Raw genomic sequence first — 19,025 nt, 5'->3', positions numbered from 1 at the left:
CCCAGATTCACCCCTTTCCTGACTCACAGCCATTGTAGCTTCAGTTCCACTGGGAGAGGGGGCTGGTGGACCAGCTCTCTGCAGCTGGTAGAAACACATCCAAGCACACAGAGCACAGAGAAATACACCAACATTCAAATGATAAGTTGACTTTGTTCGGACTCTGTGTTATGGACTGCTGGTCACGAAAATCACAGAATCCTAAAGTCACTCATTTAGTTTAGTTTAGTTCCACTATGGCACAGTGAGGAGGACAGTGCCGACCATATACTAATGTGTTACATTTCACTACTTTTAAAATGTCCTTTTACTTTGAATGCAGCTGGTAGAGAAACCAACGAGAAGGAAAAGTGTCGTGAGACACAAACATATTAGATTAACACACCGTTACGTCCACAGAAACATCATGTGAGGCCGATTTAGAGAAACAGAAGACCAGTCAAAACCAGCTCCAATCTGAATAACCAGACGAGAAAGCAACCTTTCCAATGGAGTTGGATGAATCATTTCATAGGTGAAAATCTTGAAAGTTAAGAAGAACATTTAGGTTTAAATGTTAGCTTCTATTTGCAGTGTTGAACGAGAATTACATAACGCCGTCATGTGCTCTCAATGAGTCTGATTGGAACCAACCCCTTCAGGGCCACAGATTTTATAACACTTCCTAGAACAGTAAAAAAACCATCTTCAAAGTTCATGAGGTGGTGTAATTAATACAAACTACAGTATACTGTATATAACATTTTCATACTGAACTCTCTGAGTTTCTACCACAAGACTCTAGTTAATAGTAGTTTTCTCTTTTCTGAATAATTGATTCCCTAAGTCAACTAATGCATTCTGATAATGACATTCAAAATGCAATGCTCAATTATTAAATTCAGCAAAGAGCACCAAATCAAGTTCTCTACGTCACAACTCTCCACTCTGCAAAATGACGTCGAGACTGCATATATGTAACCATTTACCAAAACTGCTTTGCTGACTCACCTAAAGGGATTCTCACCCTTCCCTATTTTCTTCTATTTAGCAACTGATTGGGTCATCTGTGAGACACATCCGTTTAATGCCATGGCCTGGCAGACAGTGTGTCAATGGATGTAGAATAAAAATAAAAATGTAAGGTTCCATCATCTGGGAAGACATCAGCTGACATTTCTATTCCATGTGAAGACTAATGACATTCATTAGATTATTTTGACTGTAAATATAATATCTGTGTAACGGCAGAGATGTGTGGTGTGATTATGAACCTGGATCCTTCGAACAAAACAAGACGTGACCTCTGAACCACTGGGATGCTAGACTATTCCCCTCCTCTAAGCAGATCATAGTTTTGGAAAGAAACAGAGGAAATTACAAAAGTATGTGAAAACAATTAAACAAAAGCTTGCTGTGGTGAGGCTAAATCACTTAATGTCTTTGTTCCTCATAAAGTACCGGAAACATACTTGTGGAAATGTATCTTGTAGTTCTTGGTAGGGAAGTTAGTTAGTCACCTTATATGGATCAAGTCCTGGCTCATAGACATTTACCAGTTGGGGAAGCAGTATTTAATTTCCCTCTGCCGACGTGCAGTAACGCTATATCTCACCCTGGTAACTCTTCCTCAACACCCCCAGGCAACGACAGACAACGTTTGAAATGTTTCAAACAGGCACGTATTCGATGGAGCTGTGGCAACCATCTCAGGATTGCACATACTGTACGTAGAAGGTACTGGTAGGAACGGCAAACCACCTGCTGGCATTTCACCCACGATTTCCTGTGAAACTTTACCAATCTTCCCACCATATGTGGTTAAATAAAGAATGTTGCACAGACAGACGCACTGGCAGATGCTCAGTCAAACTCTGTCGGTTTAGGCCTGATATTCATCTTCTGGCTGTGGTCCGCTCCTTACTGATCAAACAACATTAACCAAATTACAAAGACAAAAATAGTATCTTATTGAGTTAAGAAATGTAATTTCATCTTCTGCTCTGACTTTCGTAATTGGAAAAGTATTTTTCAAGCCTATAATCTTGAAATTACAAAAATATTGTGTTCCACAATGGACTCAACAAACCACCTCTCCCCATAAGCTAAAAAAGGACAATCTTACAAAGCTTCAAAAGGTGAAATTTGTATCTTTATCATATCCGAACACTCAAGAACAGCATTTACAACACATACAAATACCCTGTAGCAACTCTCTCACTAGAGATGGTGTCATTGAGCATCACTTCACCTCCTTTCTAAATATGTACATGCAAACTCACTCATTTCCTTCCAATTTTCCAACTGATTAAAGCTTAGTAACAAACAGGTATTCATACCCACCAATCACAGAAGCAGAAGGTGACATCATCTATCACTTAATTTCAAGGGATCATCTTAAAACTCTCCTCCTTTCAATAAGATATTGTGTAGGATCGGACCACATATTACCATTTGATTTCTTAGTATGTCTTGTATGTCACATGTCTTACCACCTCCCCCCACACACACACATAAAGAATACATCAATACATTTAATAAACAAAATGAAATAAACAAAACATGCCAGGATTTAACTTGACCTGTAACATCATATCTCTCCCTTGTGGCAAGATTTGGTACAACAATTTGTTTGGTATAACTGCTTTTGTCATTTAAACAAAACCTTTCCACTCCTTCTCTGAAACGGTCCACCTTTGACCTGAATGGTTTACACTTAATCTAACAGGTCCTGGTTTGTTGTGAATGAGGTAGTTACAGGCCTTTAATTATTGAACACTGATGACCATTGGCTGGCTTTGACTTAGACTCAGGATGCACTTGATCACATTTTCACCTTTATGTATGAATAAAGAATGCTATATTGATATTTCCTCTCAGTTCCTGGCCCTCCTGCCAGTAGTCCTCCGCTGGGGTTCTGGTGTGGGCTGGGCCTGAGTCATCGTCTCTGTGGCTAGTCTGCGGTCCTCCTGAGTACGGAGCTGTCGAAGACGACCCCTCTCCAGACTGTCAGTCTGCGTCTGTAGGGTCTCTGATAGACAAACACATGCACACAAACAACATGTACAGTGCATATGCAAACACATATGATACAACATATAGTATAGCACAGCAGACACACACATTCACACCCCTATGCAAATGCACACACGTAAACAAGCAGTTTGTTGTTACCGAGAAGTGCAGCGTCTGGGTTGGCCACTAAGGGGGTGATGGAAACGTAGGCACCATCCTTTGGACTTCCTGATAAGATAAACAAATTCTTCAGAACAAGAGTCATGTATAGAGATTCCTCTTTTAGAAACAGGAGAGTGTCTCATATCCACCCTAAGTTCTATGATTGATATAGCATTGCTCACGATTGACAGTGCAGACAGTAAAGGAGCTTCTGGCAGGAAATAATCGACTGGCACACTCCTGAGGCTGCTGGGACAGAAAGAGCAGCTTCAAAGCACCACGGTCATCACACAGGTCCACCAGCTCTGAAACACACACACACACACACACACACACACACACACACACACACACACACAATGAGGTGCTGCTTTAGCTAAGCTGCCAAAAACATAATAGATATTTACTTTGAGACTTTTACAGCTGATTCTGTAGCGCATGCTGTGGTCGCACCCATTCATCCGTGAGCCCCATCAATCCCAGTGGTAATGAAAGTGGCAATGATAGCTTCATATGTGCAGGAGACTACTTTGGGTCTGGCTCTAGCGAGTGTTGCATGGCCCAGCAGGTGTAAGCAGACACCTTTGGAATGGAGCTGTGTGAAATATTTAACGGCAGCCTCCGGTGAACCCCACATGCATATATCCCCAGCCTCTAACTCCCACATCAGCACACTCCATCCATCCATCCATCCATCCATCCATCCATCCCCGGTCCCTAACTGAGCCAAGACAGAGGCACTATACTATACTATACTATACATACTCCTAGTCGTCTGTAAAGGTAACCCCCTCAGGGACTATCGTCATAGAGACCCTCTAGCCCACGCTCCCTAATGACCCTCTAATCTGAGATTATCTCCCACCTGTATCTGGAAGGCCAAGTTTAGACCTCATGTACTGGAGCAGGTTAACCACGGGGCAGTTGGTGTTGACCACAAAGTGCTCACTGTCTGCAAAGGGATGAAGGTAGGAAAATGACACTCTAAGCAACATAATAGTTTCTGACATTACAAGCATAAATACACAACTAATTTAACACATAATATGCCTTCCGGTTTACCTCCATGTTTAATGAAGATGAACATCACTCAAGGGGCTCGAGGGAACCTAAATCCTTTGATAGAATGAGCAGCTTGAAATTGTCTGGCCTAAACACTACTTCAGTGGATCGGTAAAACCATTATGACGTCATAATGCTAACTATTGTGACAGGATGTGGTCCTCCGTCCCTAGCTTCGTGACAGGGTGATCTTCTAGTTGTGCTGCAGGCTCTCCTTTTTCTCATCTGATGATCTTCTGTTCATCACAGGATGTGGTGTTTGTTTTCGTGTGAGAGTGCAACAGTGTCTAGTGTCACAAGTGAAGGACGAGCTGAATCACCCTTTTCCCTTCAAGACAACCTCAAGAGCAGAAGCAGGAAGATGAGCAAATATAAAGAGCTATCCAAAAAGTGTTATAAAACAGATGAGTTTAATAACTTTACACATTCATTAAAAATAGTCATCAGATATACAGATTACGGAATATATACATAAACATCATTCAAATCATACTAGTTAAAACCATACCTCCACCATTAAACAGCATGATATTAATTTGATAAGTAGACTTCAGTAGTAAGCACCTCTCATCCTACTTGTATGTTTGTATACAAACATGTTGTTACTGGCCAGGAGTTTTTGCCTTTCTGTCTATGGTGGCTGCCTCATTGAAGCATGCGCACATGCAGAAACACAATAACTAATGTCCGACATTGAAAGTCCATTTCGGGGGGGTTATATTATTATTAGGGGGGGATGTTGGGGGGGTTGTTGTTTGGAACTTTCAACTGTGGCCAGAAGAGGTTCAGAATTGTCTCAGAGATATTGACCTCATCCTGACTCATTTAACACCAAGGGCCTTGTCCAGGAAATTGGCAAAATTCTTTGGTTGTCCAGGCAAGTATGGTGAGAGACCAGAGAGGTCCATAGTCCTCAGGGTCTCAGGAAGAGTGCTGAGAAATTTGAGACAAAAAGAGATTATTAACCCACTGATTTTCAACCACTGTTTGACAGCTCTGTAATTAGTCTGTAGCAGAAATTGATAGCATATCATATATAATATCATGTAGACAAGGCATATGAGGACATTGACCTGCAGGTACAGTACAGCAGGTGGGAGTCCAGGTGCAGCTGTCTGGCCAGCTCGACCTGGTGGTTGTCCATCAGGGTGTCGTTGACCACCACCAGCAGAGACCTGCCCGCGGCCAGGGCCTCCAGACAGCTGCCTGCCCCTGGGGACAGGACAGGACAGGACCACCTCACTGTCTAACTCAACCATGGGAAATGCAGTAGCTCACTTGTCAGGATAATAAATCACAAACACAGCCTCTAAACACACCAGCATGGCTGATGACCAAGTCAGCCCGTCTGAAGTCCTCAGCGATGGAGTCCTTGAAGGGAAAGGCCTCCACCGTCAGGCCGGGACAGGCGTCCGGACCCGGGACCACGGAGCCTCGGCCGACCTGGAGGACCAGGTGATGATAGCCGCGAGCTTTCAGCGCCTTCAAACGAGAGAGAGGTGCAGGTTAACGGTCTGGAGAGAGGTGCAGGTTAACCGTCTTTATACGAAGCAGCGCCGGAGGAACGAGAGAGAGCTGCAGGTTAACCGTCTTTATACGAAGCAGCGCCTTCAAACGAGAGAGAGGTGCAGGTTAACCGTCTTTATACGAAGCAGCGCCTTCAAACGAGAGAGAGGTGCAGGTTAACGGTCTGGAGAGAGGTGCAGGTTATCTGTCTTTATACGAAGCAGCGCCTTCAAACGAGAGAGAGCTGCAGGTTAACGGTCTTTATACGAAGCAGCGCCGGAGGAACAAGGTTCAGGTCAGGGAAGCAAATATATCTACACCAAGTTAGCATGCTAGCTACATGAGAGGTGCAGCTTACACACACTGTTAAAAATGAGCGACCATGATACTTACTTGAACGGATTCAGGTGATGTCACAGTTTCAATAAGGTCATCAAAGCTTGTTGTTCCAACAGTAACAAATACTGTCTTCATGGTTCCTCGTGTAACTATTTAGTGTCAAACTGGCAACAGTGTTTCCATCTGACAACAGTCTGACATGTTTTTCTTCGTGACACTTCTGCAAATGTTGTGTCATTCTGCCCCCTACTGGTGTGGAGATGAATTAGCAGTCTAGACATGTCATTGGCAGTCTACACATACATTTCAAAATGTGAATGTAAGGTAAAACCCCAGAGCAACAATGCATTTCAATTATTTACCGGCACTACTAACTAAGTTGAAATACTGAGGCCCTAATACGGCCCTTATGTCCAAATACCATATCTGCAAGATGAACTTGTGCTGTAATAAAGGAGCTGCTGCCCTCTTGTGGCTGATGTATCTCTGGCTCTGGTTATTTTGGACTTCTTTTGAGTAAGATAGACCAATTTTCTTAAAGGGGCCATCTGTAATTGGTACATACATTTTTTGACTTTTAAATGAATGATATACAGCCATTGACTCTTGAAGAATATAATTTACATGAGGTTATGACCCATGATCTTAGGTCAACTGTCTTACCCCATCAGAACCCAAAATATAAGACATTTTTACTTGTGCAATTGTAAATAAAACACTGTATAGCTTCAAAACAGCCTCAGCTGTTTACCAAAGGGGCACGTAGCCCCAGCTGTTGTTTGAATTACAGATTGCACCTTTAAAGGAAAGCTAATAAAATACAATATATTGTGTTACCTTCAGACAAATAACTTGGAGGTAACTCTACTTGTCATTTACAAAAGGGCTACATGTTGGTAGTGTATCTGTGTATGCAAGTTGAAAAAAGATTGAATAACCACTCAGAAACCAAGGTAAGACTGAAATCATTTAAGGCTCTGTTAATTCTCAACTTCAAAAACAACATATACTGTAAAGTCACAAAAGCAAACCAAAAGCAAGTATAAAATAAAATGTTGATAATTGGCTAACAATGTAATTAGAGTTTTTAATAAATAGGTTACCATGAGAAAAGCAAACTTAAAAAAAGAAAAAAAAGAAAACAAGAATATAAAGTTAGATAGTCAGGGCCAGAATTTGATCAAACCATGTTGTGACAAGAGTCATTTGCATGACACCAGGAACCTGTACCTGCTGTATTTAAAGCAAACCACACAGCGGTAGTCAAAAAAACAGACATGCATGTGCTCCATCATCTCAACTTGAACATCTCATGCTTAGGGGCATACTCATCTGCAGGTTTGATCACTCATGAAAATAGACAATTGAAGGCTGGCCTGTATGCAAGATCACCATCCAATTTGTCTCGGCCTCACAGAGCACAGCTATCATACGTTTACCATGGTTTGATGGAATTCTGCCCCAAGTCTCCAACCTACGTAATGGCTGTTATCACTTAAAATTAGATACCAGATTTTAATAAAACGATACGAGTAAAAAGTAAAACCAGGGATATAATGACTGAGCAGCTTTAAAGGGACGCTGCAGTCCCAAGCAGACTCCTGCTCATAACCCCAGAACTCCCCAACCCCAAATGAGAAAATATAAATCCATAAACGACCCTTCATCCCCATTCCCATAAGTCTGTCCTCAACACGTTGAAGAGTAGGGCCTCCCTGGTCACTGCTAACACCAGGGAGTCGGCAGGTCAATGTGCTCCACAGTCAAGATATCAGTCAAGGTTGGACAGGCTCAAGACTCCATTTCCTTGTATTGGCTTATGAACAGACGAAAAATCGGCCCCCTGGTAACACTGCCAGCTGAGGAGGTCGAAGGGTGTGGTGGAGCTGGAGTGGTTCCTGGGTTATCCAAGCAGGAACTGGTTGTCGAGATCCTGCCAAATAATGTGTCTATGAGAACAGAGAAACAAAGATGCACTTTGTTACTGATAGAACAATGGACAGAAGAAGCTCCAGCATTTATTCAGGAGTAATTCTAACATCGGTTTTGGTGCTTAGCTACAAGACCGACAGAACACCACAAGTCATTTTACACAGTTTATCAAGTACCAACGAGAGACTAATCAGGGATCTCAGTGTGTTTCTATATGTATGCATGTGTGTGTATGTGTGTGTGTGTGTGTGTGTGTGTACGCCCGCCCACACAAGGAAGATGGGGGGGGGGGGGGGGGGGGGTATACTGTGCGAAAATCTGCTTCCTGTTTTGAAACATCAATTTATTCCCAGGATGTTGTGTTTTCCTTTTTCTTTGTGTGGGATCTCCCCTCTCTGGCCTAAAGGTCTCTGGCCTCTCGCCTCTGCCTCCACTAGCAGGCCTCCTCTTTAACTCCTCTCTGCCTCCACCAGCAGGCCTCCTCTCTGCCTCCACCAGCAGGCCTCCTCTTTAACTCCTCTCTGCCTCCACCAGCAGGCCTCCTCTCTGCCTCCACCAGCAGGCCTCCTCTGTAGCTCCTCTCTGCCTCCACCAGCAGGCCTCCTCTGTAGCTCCTCTTTTCTGCCCCATGTGCTCAGCCAGCTTTGTTCTTCACGCCACATTCTTTGTGTGATCTAATGATAACAGGCTAAACCAACGGTTCACACAGAGCAGCCCCCCCCCCCCCCCCCACTGTCTCCCTCTTCTAACAGCTGTAATTCTGTCCCATTGTGCCAGCCGTGATCCTCTCGTCTCCAGCTCCCTGCACGCACATTCTTGCCCTGTGTTCATGGAACCTCTACAGAGCGACCCACACACACACACACACACACACACACCCACACACACACAGGCTTGCATCTCTTTACAACCTGTGAAGAGAGATCTGCCTCGCCCTCGGGGAATTACTCATGCTACTAGAAAACTGACGTCACCAAGTGGCCTACTGTGCCATATCACTCTTTACCACTCCTTAGTGTGTGTGTGTGTGTGTGTGTGTATCTGGCTTTATTCACACCACAAACCGAGCTGAGTTGAACTGGCCTGGCCTGGTTACACATCCACCATAGTGACTGAATCTGTGCTGGAAAGGTCAGTGTGAAAGTCAAATATCTGAGCCAGCGCAGTATAGTTTGGGTCGGCCCTGGAGTTTGTTAAGCCTCTGTGGAGGTAGTAACCCGGTTACCTGGGGAAGGTGTGTGGGAGGACAGTGTCTCCCCACTCCCTCACTGCACCACACACGCTGTGCAGCACTGCTCCTGTTTCTCTGGTAGCGTGGCATAGTTCATCTGCCGAACGATCTCCGCAAACAGCTCGTCCACCATGGTCTTGCTCTTGGCAGAGGTCTCGATGAAGGGGCAGCCCCACTCCTGGGCCAGGGCTCGGCCGTCTGCCCCAGGCACCTCCCGCTCGGACTCCAAGTCCACCTTGTTCCCCACCAGGATCAGTGGCACCTTCTCAAACCTCTTCACCCGCACAATCTGGTCTCGCATCGGTCGGATGTCCTGGGGAGCAGAGAGGGATGGACATGAGTGCAACAAGGATGCTCTGGTGGGAACCCCAGGGAACTGACTAACTGTGTGACATTACCAAAATAATGTGTCTATCACTGCACAGTTCTGCAATATACATAAATAGGTTGAGTAGTTCTTTCCTCCAACCTGTTGAGCTTGACATGACCCGTAGGCTATATGTCAAGAAGTCTGGTTGTAGTCCAACAATCCATAACATAATTGATATACTGCTGAGTTTAGCTGGCCCATTCAAAACTGCTACAATTTTCCTTGATAGTTCATCAACTATACATTTCTTCTTTTGGTCATTTGTGGGCAGGTAAGGACAGACAATCTGCTTACCTGAAATGACTGTTGGTTGACAAGACTGTAGACAAGGATGAAACCCTGGCCATTCTTGATGTAGAGATCTCTCATGGAGGCGAACTGCTCTGTCCCTGCGGTGTCAAGAATCTCCAGCACAGAAGGCGACGAGTCCACCTCGATCTCTTTCCGATAGAAGTCCTCAATTGTCGGGTCATATTTCTCGATGAATGTGCCGGTGACAAACTGGACAGTCAGCGCGGACTTGCCGACGCCGCCGCTTCCCAGCACAACCACTTTGTACTCCTTCATCAGGGTGTACGAGCTTGACCCGGGCTACTTAGCTGGCTAGCTGGATTGCTATATCCGTTGACAACATCAATCAAGTAAACCTTCCAAGCGCTCCGTGGTAACTGTAAGCACGCCTACCTCGACATAAACGTCTTTCAAATGGCAAACAGTCAACCAGTTTAAATTGAACAAATCTTAGTCTAGTTAGCTACTAGCTCGGGAGTCCAGGACTGAGCTAGCTCTAGCTAGCAAAGTTGGCTAAATCCACAACGCCCCTCCATGCTCGCTCTCGATAAGGAGCCTTCTAATGCCAAATCCCACAGCGGGTAAACATACCTTCACACAAATATGCCACCGATGCTGCAATCAGCTGTGCTCTAAAAACCTGTGCTGTGTGGCTAGTTAGCTAAAATGCACAATATTAGAAACATTTCCTATTGTCTCCATTTTTGGAGAGCATGTGAATGTGGCCCGAGCTACAGACCACATCATAAACCATACCGGTGGTGTCGCAAAAGCGCAATGCCAGCGTCTGCCGCACTCCCTGCACGGTGGCTCCCTGGCCTTATCCCGGTGTGTAGCACTCCCTAGCAGACAGACAGCGTCTAGGACGCCGAGCGAATAGCAACCCGCTGCTGCCCAGTGTCAAGTCCAGCCGAGGTTTCTGTTGAGCCAGGATGAGACGGAAACCCCCCACTCCCTTCCCCTAGTGTCGTCCTCTCCTCTCCTCTCCTCTCCTCTCCCGTCGCTGCCTCACCCTCCCCGCCGCGGCCACAACGGAACTGCGCCCAGCTGTCTGGAAAGAAGCAGCGGCGCGTATTTTCTCTCCAAACAAATCGAACCAAACTGATGCGGCACCGATTACCAATCCGTCACGGCTGGCGGGTGCAAATATGAGATTCAAACACACTCCGACAGTCTAAATGCAGGACATATGTCAAGGAGGAACCAGCGGGAATCTACACGCAATTGGTCACCCCGACATGCTATTGGCGTTTTCATTGGTTAAACTCTAACCTTAGGCGGGACTCTTTGAAACGGTTGTCGGTCTGTAGACGCAACGTTAAAACGCAGAACGTTGCAGATAGAAATGTAACGCATAGAATGTAGCCGACAGCAGCAGAAAGACAATGTGGCTAGTGAATTTGGAAAAATGTAAAAAAAAAAATTGGATCGCATAATTCATATTTGCTGTTGCAAAGCCTACAATAGCAGAAAGGTGCATGTGGAGATGTAAAATAAATACATACTGTAAATAAATAAGTTGATTCATATGGCTATGAACTTATGATCTATAAATATTGTTAAAATGAACATTGAGAAAACCATCGAGAGATCCACATTTAAGTGCTTTATTAAAAGGTAAAACAAAAATAACAGAAGTCATACATATACAGTATGTTTATCTATATATTCATACATAGCAAAAAGAAGTGGCGTGTAGCTCAGTTCTCTAGCACATACAAGCACAACAAGCTAAATAGAAAGTGAAAGAGAAGCATTTTCATACCAAGAATTAAAGCAGTCAATTTCAACTTTGTCCTAGAGTGGAGGAGGGAGGAGCACTTATCATATGGCTTTGAGCTGTCATGGACAGTCCTGTTTCTACCAGTGGTCACCAGCTTCTGTACAGGACCAGGACCAGGACCCAACACCCTGACCTGGGTGTCGTTTGTCCTAGTCTTGCCAAGTGGAAACTGTCTGGCATTAAGGCAACCAACCAAGATCTAAGATGGTACCAAATCATCCTGATCATTACTTTGATTAAAGGGAGAAATTATGTGGTCGCTCACCATGAATGTGAGAGCTTTTCTGCAATATTAACACAATATTCCTAGGCCCCACAAAGTGCTACAATCACCTTTCATTTCAGTGTGTAGGAACAGGAGAATGCTATTTTTCATCATTCACATAAGCAAGCACAGTGGTACTTTTGTTAATAAGAATGATCATAAATATCCATTCAGTTGTTGGGAGCCTTGACTCACAGTCTATCCTACAGAACATCTGTCCTGTTTTACAGTCAGAAGGCCTTGGATTGATCCAGAGGTCCTAGAGACTCTGTCCCTCCACCACCTCTAGGACAAGTGCCATGGCAACAAAATTATTGGCTTCCAAAGCAATTGAAGAGCATCAAATGTACAAGTTGGCACGAACAGAACAGAGGCCTTCATCAGGGATGTTTGTTTTGCAAGTATGTGATCGTAAAACCAGTTCTTGTTTCCAACTTTGACTAAAATCCTGTGGAGAATTCAGATTTATTGTTGTTTCAGATAATGATGATGAGTAAATAAAATCCCTTTTCACAAATCAAATACAAATGAATGTTAACAGAGTTCCTTTACTAACATCCATTTCCCACTATGATCTGATCCTGATGTCAGCTTTGTCTTTTTCTCCATGCTGTTCCCCAGACAGCCTGCAGGTGGAGCACCAGACTCACAGTTTGCTCAACCCGCCCGCCCACACACACACACACACACACACACACACACACACACACACACACACACACACACACACACACACACACACACACACACACGATTCATAATGCACCAGAGTTTGATGTTTGGAATAGATAATTCTTAGAAGTTTTAACTTTAGTTAAAAAGGATCAAAAGAGAGAAAAAGTCATGTGAAACTGTTTTCAATTAACTAATCACTGTTACTGTTTTCAGTTAACTAATCACTGTTACTGTGTTCAGTTAACTAATCACTGTTACTGTTTTCAGTTAACTAATCACTGTTTCATCAAATTGAGATACAATTGCAGGTCAACATAAAATACTGAATTAGTTTACTGGGCAATGGGGGGCATTATGTGCAATACCATATTATTGTACATACCATCACAAATCTGGGTCAGGATCAGACATAGCTGGAGCTCTAAACGTGCTTCTATAAGTATGGCAAAACTACAAAGCTTCTTTTGACACATATTCAGTTTTCTAGCGAGGCAATGTCATGCTTTGAGAGGAGTAGGGCACTAGCAAACAGAACAAAAAAAGACAAATCCCTCAAAAACAACTATCTTTTTACACTGTATTAAAATGATAATTGTTTACCTGCATTTCAACAATACAGTCATTTGATTTTTATCGGTTCTTTTCTCTATATTTATTCAAAATAAATTCGGAATATTTTGACTTAGTTATGTACATAAGTGCAAACGAGGTGAATATCACACATTCGTACACCGGTTGAATCACCAAATTCTCCAGCGAGCATCAACATCTCCCAGCACAGCTGGGCAGGCCACGAGGGGGAAAGAGACTGTATACTCAGGGACCAAATCAAGAACTTTGTAAGATCTGCTCTTCTGGGTATGAGCTATATGAGAGATGTTGTCAGTATAGTGAGCAGATACTTCTCCACAGACAGAAGGCAATATAAGGGCCAATTGGTACTCCAAAGTAATTGAATCAGAATGGACATTTCAAATAAAAGTCCAAAATGACTACATTTATTTGTATCCAGATCAAAAGTCTCTTTACCCCCAAGATGGATAGGTGATCACTTTAAAAGCTGAGATGCGTTCTTCCTCTCCAAAAACAAAAAACAAAACAGAAATAAAACAGAAATAAAACAGAAATAAAACAGATCACGACCCCAAAGGATAAACAAAACTAAATAAACACCTGATCTCCCCAGAGGACCTTTGGACATTAAGGATTTTACTTGTTTTCTTACAAAATATTCAATCATCTCGCAATCCAAGACTATCTAACTAGACATTCCCTTTCTGAATAAGTTAATGTTGTACATTATTTCAATTCATATGTGAAAAAATTCACAATTAAGATATACAAAGGTAGCCATGTTGTCATTTTGTTGCCATTGCAACAACAACTTACTATTAAGTAACAATGAATCTATCATTGTATAGATACAAATGTATATATTTTCATATATTCTATTTTTTTGTTTTTCTTAAATGGCAATCTACATAAACTATCAATTAAGTATCAATGAAGATTATGTTTTTCATGCTATGAAAGTTTTTTCATGTCAAATAAACAATTAAAATGTTCTAAAATGGGTGAAATTACCACGAGTAGTTCTTTCTGTAGATACCAGACACATCTTTGATAGAATGATTTAGGACTTACTGTAAGGAAATGATATCAAGTACCATTAGGAGAGAAACTTTGAAACATAATGGTAAAGGATGAAGAAAAATAACAATATATTTGTACCATTTACACTACAATTACTCTAGCTAACTATATTCTTGTACAAGGAATACACACTTTTAAAAAATGTAAGTGTACTTAAAATGCTAAAGCCCCCCAACGAGGCACAATATTTTTTTTCTTAATCAAGTATTTTGTTATTTCCAACTGGATAGCAGTTGAAGAAGGCATAATGATGTGACAGAAAGAGAAAGGGAGAGAGATAGAAGACAGAGGGAGAGATTTCCATCTTTCTGGGCAACGCAAGTCTGTCAAAGCTATAGGATTCAGACTCAATTCATCTGTCTAGACATTCTCATCATCATTTGATTCAGAGAGGACCATTTCTGTCTCAAAAATGCATTTGAATGCTTCAAAGAAAGGGGAAAAATGCAGGGACCACATTTGCCCAAAGATATCTCTGAAAGTACTCTTCACACTCACAAACATTAAATATAAATCTATATAACAATACACATACTTAACACGTTTCTTAACACAGTATGTTGTCTTAACGTGGTTTGCATTTGACCTCTTAGAAATAGCCTATAATGAATCATTACATTTCAACATGCCGGTCTTTTAAATGGACATGTTCCGAGTTTTTGTGTAATTAGTTACATTCATCACGAAATGACATGACTTATACATGAACAGCTTTCTGTCAATGTCCATTTTCCGAGAGGAAAACGTGTCCACACTTCAGCATTTCAGCTACCTCATTAGTGATTCAGTGTCTAGTCATTAAAACATTTATACACACCACTCAGTGTGACTACATTTTTACATCATCAAAGATGACACAGCACAGCTGTTTCAAAGAAGAAACTACAGAGACACAACAGATATATGATGACAGTGCTAATCAACGCACTTGTTTTTAAAAATGTATCCGTTATAACAGTGTTATAACAGTGTATGGACAGTGGTTGGTTTCAGGAGACTTGAAAACGAGTGAGAGAGGCACATTCAAACTCATCCAGATGTGATGTCGACTATCTCTCTCCATCTCTTTCAACTATCTCTCTCCATTTCCATCCTAATTCAGCTCCATTTAGTACAATTTCCCAGATGAAGCCCATGCCGGATATAATTTAAAGACCAAATGTTTGACTGGTCGAGGGCATATTTGCCTCCATAAACCAGTCCATGTCTCTGTGTGTCTCTCACTCCCTGCAGAGTTCTGTACTCTACGAACGGCCCACTATAGATAGTTGTAGCATTTAGAGTCTGCCTGACTTTTGAAAGTAAGGACACAATCAGTGACTAAGATCAAATACTTTTGCTTTTTTTTTTTTTTTTTTTACAAACAGAAAATCTTCAAGCTCTTTCAATTTACTCCCTGCAGAACCATTTTGGAAAACCCATTATGAACGCACAACACAACAAATAAAAAATACTTGTACCACTTACTCACTAGCTAAGTTTCTTATGAATGCAGGACAGTTGAACTTACGTTAATCAATTATTGTTTTGCAAATTTCACTTGACATCTGGTAGAGAAGGGAACATGTCCATTGGGGGGAACCATCACTCAGGTATCAATCTGACAACAGTTAGTGGTGGAGGTGGGCTCCTTGCATACTCCACTGATTGGCACGTGCTCCACTGATGCAGTCCTCAGTTAAAGAATCATTGGCACAAAGGCAACATGTTGGATTATTTTGATGAGAAAAGCAACCACACTTTATGCAGACTCTGCTGTGGCTCCACTGTCAGTACACAGTTCAAAGAATAACAATTACGTAGTCTATCATTTTTGGTTTGAATATTATCTTATTGTTGTTAGTAGGACAGGAGTCAGACCTGCACTGAACAGTGGGCTTTCCACAGACAGGCCAAGATTAGCGATCACACACTGTCACTCAAGAGTGACCTCTTATGCATCTAGAGATTGTCAATCCTTTAGATTACTCATAGGGAGCTAACACCAAGTTTAGATTTCACATTACCAAATACATTAAAAACAAAACCGCATACAGGAGGTGCTTTGTAAATCAACCTAGTAAAAGTCCCTCATGTCACCAATCACCAACCAATGATCACAAATATCCATTAAAAGACTCCATATGTCTATGCTATAGAACTTATCCATTATACACTCTAGTTCTTACCATTTGAGTAATTATACAGTCATAGGCCGTCACATACATAACCTCACCTGCTTAAGGCATTTATCTCCTTTAACAAATGAGTCAAGATCCACGTTCTTGAAAGGGTCTCTCTCAGTTTAGCCCCTCTGGCACACACAGTACTGTCAGATTGACAAACTCCAGAATAGACTTCCTCCCGTGGGGTTACGCTCATGTTTAAGGGTCGATTCCAAGTAACGTTTAATAAATACTCAACATCCTCTTGTACATCGTGTGTAGAGGCAACTTAACTGGAAGCAGGACTTGATCAGTAAGTAGTGCAGTTGTGGGTGCTGTGTTTGGGATATCGCCTTATTGGCAGCAAAACCTCGAATATATCATTTGTCTGTTATCAAAGGGCTATCTGGGTTTATCAGTTTTAGTCGTTTGATTTGAATTGTTTTGTGATACGATATTAAATCTTGTCTTCAGTTCAGCTGGTAACTCAAAGGCACGGACAAATACACATTGGAAACCTTGTTTTCCCATCATGTAAGATATTCTGGAATATGATCTTACATGTATGACCTCTTAAGTGAGTGGTACACAGAGTATAAAACAATACTTTTAGACTTGAAACGTAAACATGAAATTAAACAAAATACATAGTGAAAAAAAAGAAAATGACATTGCCTTCTAAAATCCTCTGCAGGTGGATCCAACATCTGCAAATTCACTTTGCTCTTCTTCTTTCCTCTGGTCTGACTTTCTACTGTATCATTTTCATCCCAGACTGTCTGACTTTGGGAACATACGTGTGTGAGGTCATTCCCCCTTACACCTCATGTCCTCTGAGTCTACAAGAGGGTTTTCTGTTTCTAATAGAGTGTGTGTGTGTGTGTGTGTGTGTGTGTCTGTGCATGTGTGTGTGCGTGCGTGTGTGTGTCTGTGCGTGCATGTGTGTGTCTGTGCGTGCATGTGTGTGTCTGTGTGCGTGTCTGTGTGTGTGTGCGTGCATGTGTGTGTCTGTGCGTGCGTGCGTGTGTGTGTCTGTGCGTGCGTGTGTGTGGTGTGTGTGTGTGTGTGGTGTGTGTGTGTGGTGTGTGTGTGTGTGTGTGTGTGTGTGTGGTGTGTGTGTGTGTGTGTGTGTGTCTGTGCATGTTAAAGGTGTGGGCGTGTCTGTGTGGTGTGTGTGTGTGTGGTGTGTGTGTGTGTGTGTGTGTGTGTGTGTGTGTGTGCATGTTAAAGGTGTGGGCGTGTCTGTGTGGTGTGTGTGTGTGGTGTGTGTGTCTGTGTGTGTGTGTGTGTGTGTGTGTGTGTGTGTGTGCATGTTAAAGGTGTGGGCATGTATGGCTGTAAGGACTGGGGAGCTCTAGAGCTTCCGTCAGCCTGCCCCTTCAAGTCACTGTGCATCAGGACGGCTGGCTTATATCAACAGTAATGGGTCCAAGCTTACTGGAAGTATTGCCTGTTTAAATATCAACAACACCTCGTTGACTGTTTTGATGACGTGAATACGTCCTAAATGAGGATTACTCTACCTCTCACTCTGGGTGCACTGGAGGCTAGGCACATGTTTGCTGCATTCAGATAGTAGACTGTGGTGTTCTCGGGCAGGGTTGGTTAGGGACGGGGGCGGGTGATGTTGTTGGTGGGTGATTTAACTGGGGTTTCGCGAGAGGCTTACTGGGTTCAGTGCCACTGGAGGCGCCATCAGGAGTTTGGGGACAGGGCAGAAGTGGGTTTCCATGGGGATGCACTGAAGGTCCACCTGGTCAGCGCTCAGAACCTCCGAAGGGTCTACTGGAAGAGAGGGGGCGGAGCAGGAAGAGGAAACGTGAAACTCTTCTGACAGGAAGGAGAGAACACAACTGATGAGGGGGAGGAGTTTATGACTGCGCTCTATGACACCAGGGTTGTGTTCAGTGGACACAACATAGCAAAACGTTGCGCAATGGAAAACAAAATCCTTTTGTGAACATAAATCTTCTTATCAGACAAACTCAGGTAGTGTTTCAAAACGTGGTCTCCTGTTTCATGCCTAATGAACATGACCCAGGTCTATGTATTTCATAACAGGCTCGATTAAGGATATTTTGTGGCTGATCTTAACCCTGTATTATTCAGTTCAAGTCTTAATCAATACAATGACACTGAATCAGAGAAACTAGAATATTAGATTCCCTAAACCAAGAAACTACTGGGGAATATGTGTAGAAATACATCTGAGAAGAGAGACAGAGGTTACATACTGTATGGATTATACTAAATGTATGATTAGAATCTGGTGAATTGCTCTCGTGTGCCACACCACAGATACAATGTCCAGACAGATAAACAGCAGTGGAGACAGACAGACAGAGTGACACAGGAGATGACAACACTAGAAACTAACAGGACCAGGGATGGATTACATCAGTCGTTCGCTTTACTACAGTAAAAAATGACTCTGAAGAGTGAAATGTGAACATGTATGAATTTTTAAGTGGGAGGATTTGACATCTCAGTAGAGTGTCTCTCTGCGGACAGAAGGCTAACACCCTACTGCTAAAAACAAAAGAGAAAACGCTAAATGAAGGGCAAACCTGATTGGAGGAGGCTGATTCTGCGAAAGGAACATTGGTGACGGGGGTCGA

The 19,025-nt window shown here is 42.7% G+C and overlaps 4 protein-coding genes across 8 annotated transcripts in view; all 4 read right to left on the bottom strand.

Moving 5' to 3' along the window:
• Window positions 1–2,855: 2,855 nt before the first annotated feature.
• On the bottom strand, window positions 2,856–4,243 carry cUnhxorf65 (chromosome Un CXorf65 homolog; the record flags this gene model as incomplete). The annotated part of the gene is made up of 5 exons (XM_083686848.1): window positions 2,856–3,010; window positions 3,154–3,222; window positions 3,339–3,461; window positions 4,022–4,108; window positions 4,219–4,243. 5 exons carry the CDS (start codon window positions 4,241–4,243, stop codon window positions 2,856–2,858), a joined length of 459 nt encoding a protein of 152 aa, XP_083542974.1.
• A 376-nt stretch (window positions 4,244–4,619) lies between these two features.
• Window positions 4,620–6,263, bottom strand: LOC310816516 (UDP-N-acetylglucosamine transferase subunit ALG13). Its single transcript, XM_083686762.1, has 4 exons — window positions 6,118–6,263; window positions 5,538–5,700; window positions 5,292–5,430; window positions 4,620–5,151 (listed from the first exon to the last, which is right to left on the bottom strand). The coding sequence occupies exons 1-4, from the start codon at window positions 6,196–6,198 to the stop codon at window positions 5,040–5,042; spliced, it is 495 nt and encodes a 164-aa protein (XP_083542888.1). The 5' UTR covers window positions 6,199–6,263; the 3' UTR covers window positions 4,620–5,039.
• Window positions 6,264–7,017: 754 nt separating this feature from the next.
• Window positions 7,018–10,859, bottom strand: rap2c (RAP2C, member of RAS oncogene family). Of its 2 annotated transcripts, none has more exons than XM_083686346.1 (3): window positions 9,891–10,859; window positions 9,221–9,539; window positions 7,018–8,012 (listed from the first exon to the last, which is right to left on the bottom strand). In XM_083686346.1, exons 1-2 carry the CDS (start codon window positions 10,161–10,163, stop codon window positions 9,261–9,263), a joined length of 552 nt encoding a protein of 183 aa, XP_083542472.1. In that variant the 5' UTR covers window positions 10,164–10,859; the 3' UTR covers window positions 7,018–8,012; window positions 9,221–9,260. The 2 variants fall into 2 exon arrangements, with proteins under 2 accessions (XP_083542472.1, XP_083542473.1); XM_083686347.1 differs by having other exon boundaries at window positions 7,018–7,996.
• Window positions 10,860–18,048: 7,189 nt separating this feature from the next.
• Window positions 18,049–19,025, bottom strand: part of mbnl3 (muscleblind-like splicing regulator 3) — a 24,853-nt gene continuing 23,876 nt past the window's right edge. For all 4 annotated transcript variants that reach the window (XM_083686308.1, XM_083686307.1, XM_083686309.1 and 1 more), the window contains 2 exons: window positions 18,975–19,025; window positions 18,049–18,192 (listed from right to left, as the gene is read on the bottom strand). The exon at window positions 18,975–19,025 is cut by the window's right edge and continues 41 nt beyond it. In XM_083686308.1, the coding sequence (XP_083542434.1) occupies window positions 18,190–18,192; window positions 18,975–19,025 (54 nt within the window). In that variant the 3' untranslated portion in view covers window positions 18,049–18,189. The remainder of the gene's footprint in view (window positions 18,193–18,974) is intronic.

This window comes from Argentina silus (assembly GCF_951799395.1).
Source record: "Argentina silus genome assembly, chromosome: 15".
Classification (NCBI taxonomy): Eukaryota; Metazoa; Chordata; class Actinopteri; order Argentiniformes; family Argentinidae; genus Argentina; species Argentina silus.
This window is presented reverse-complemented; position numbering and strand designations above follow the sequence as displayed.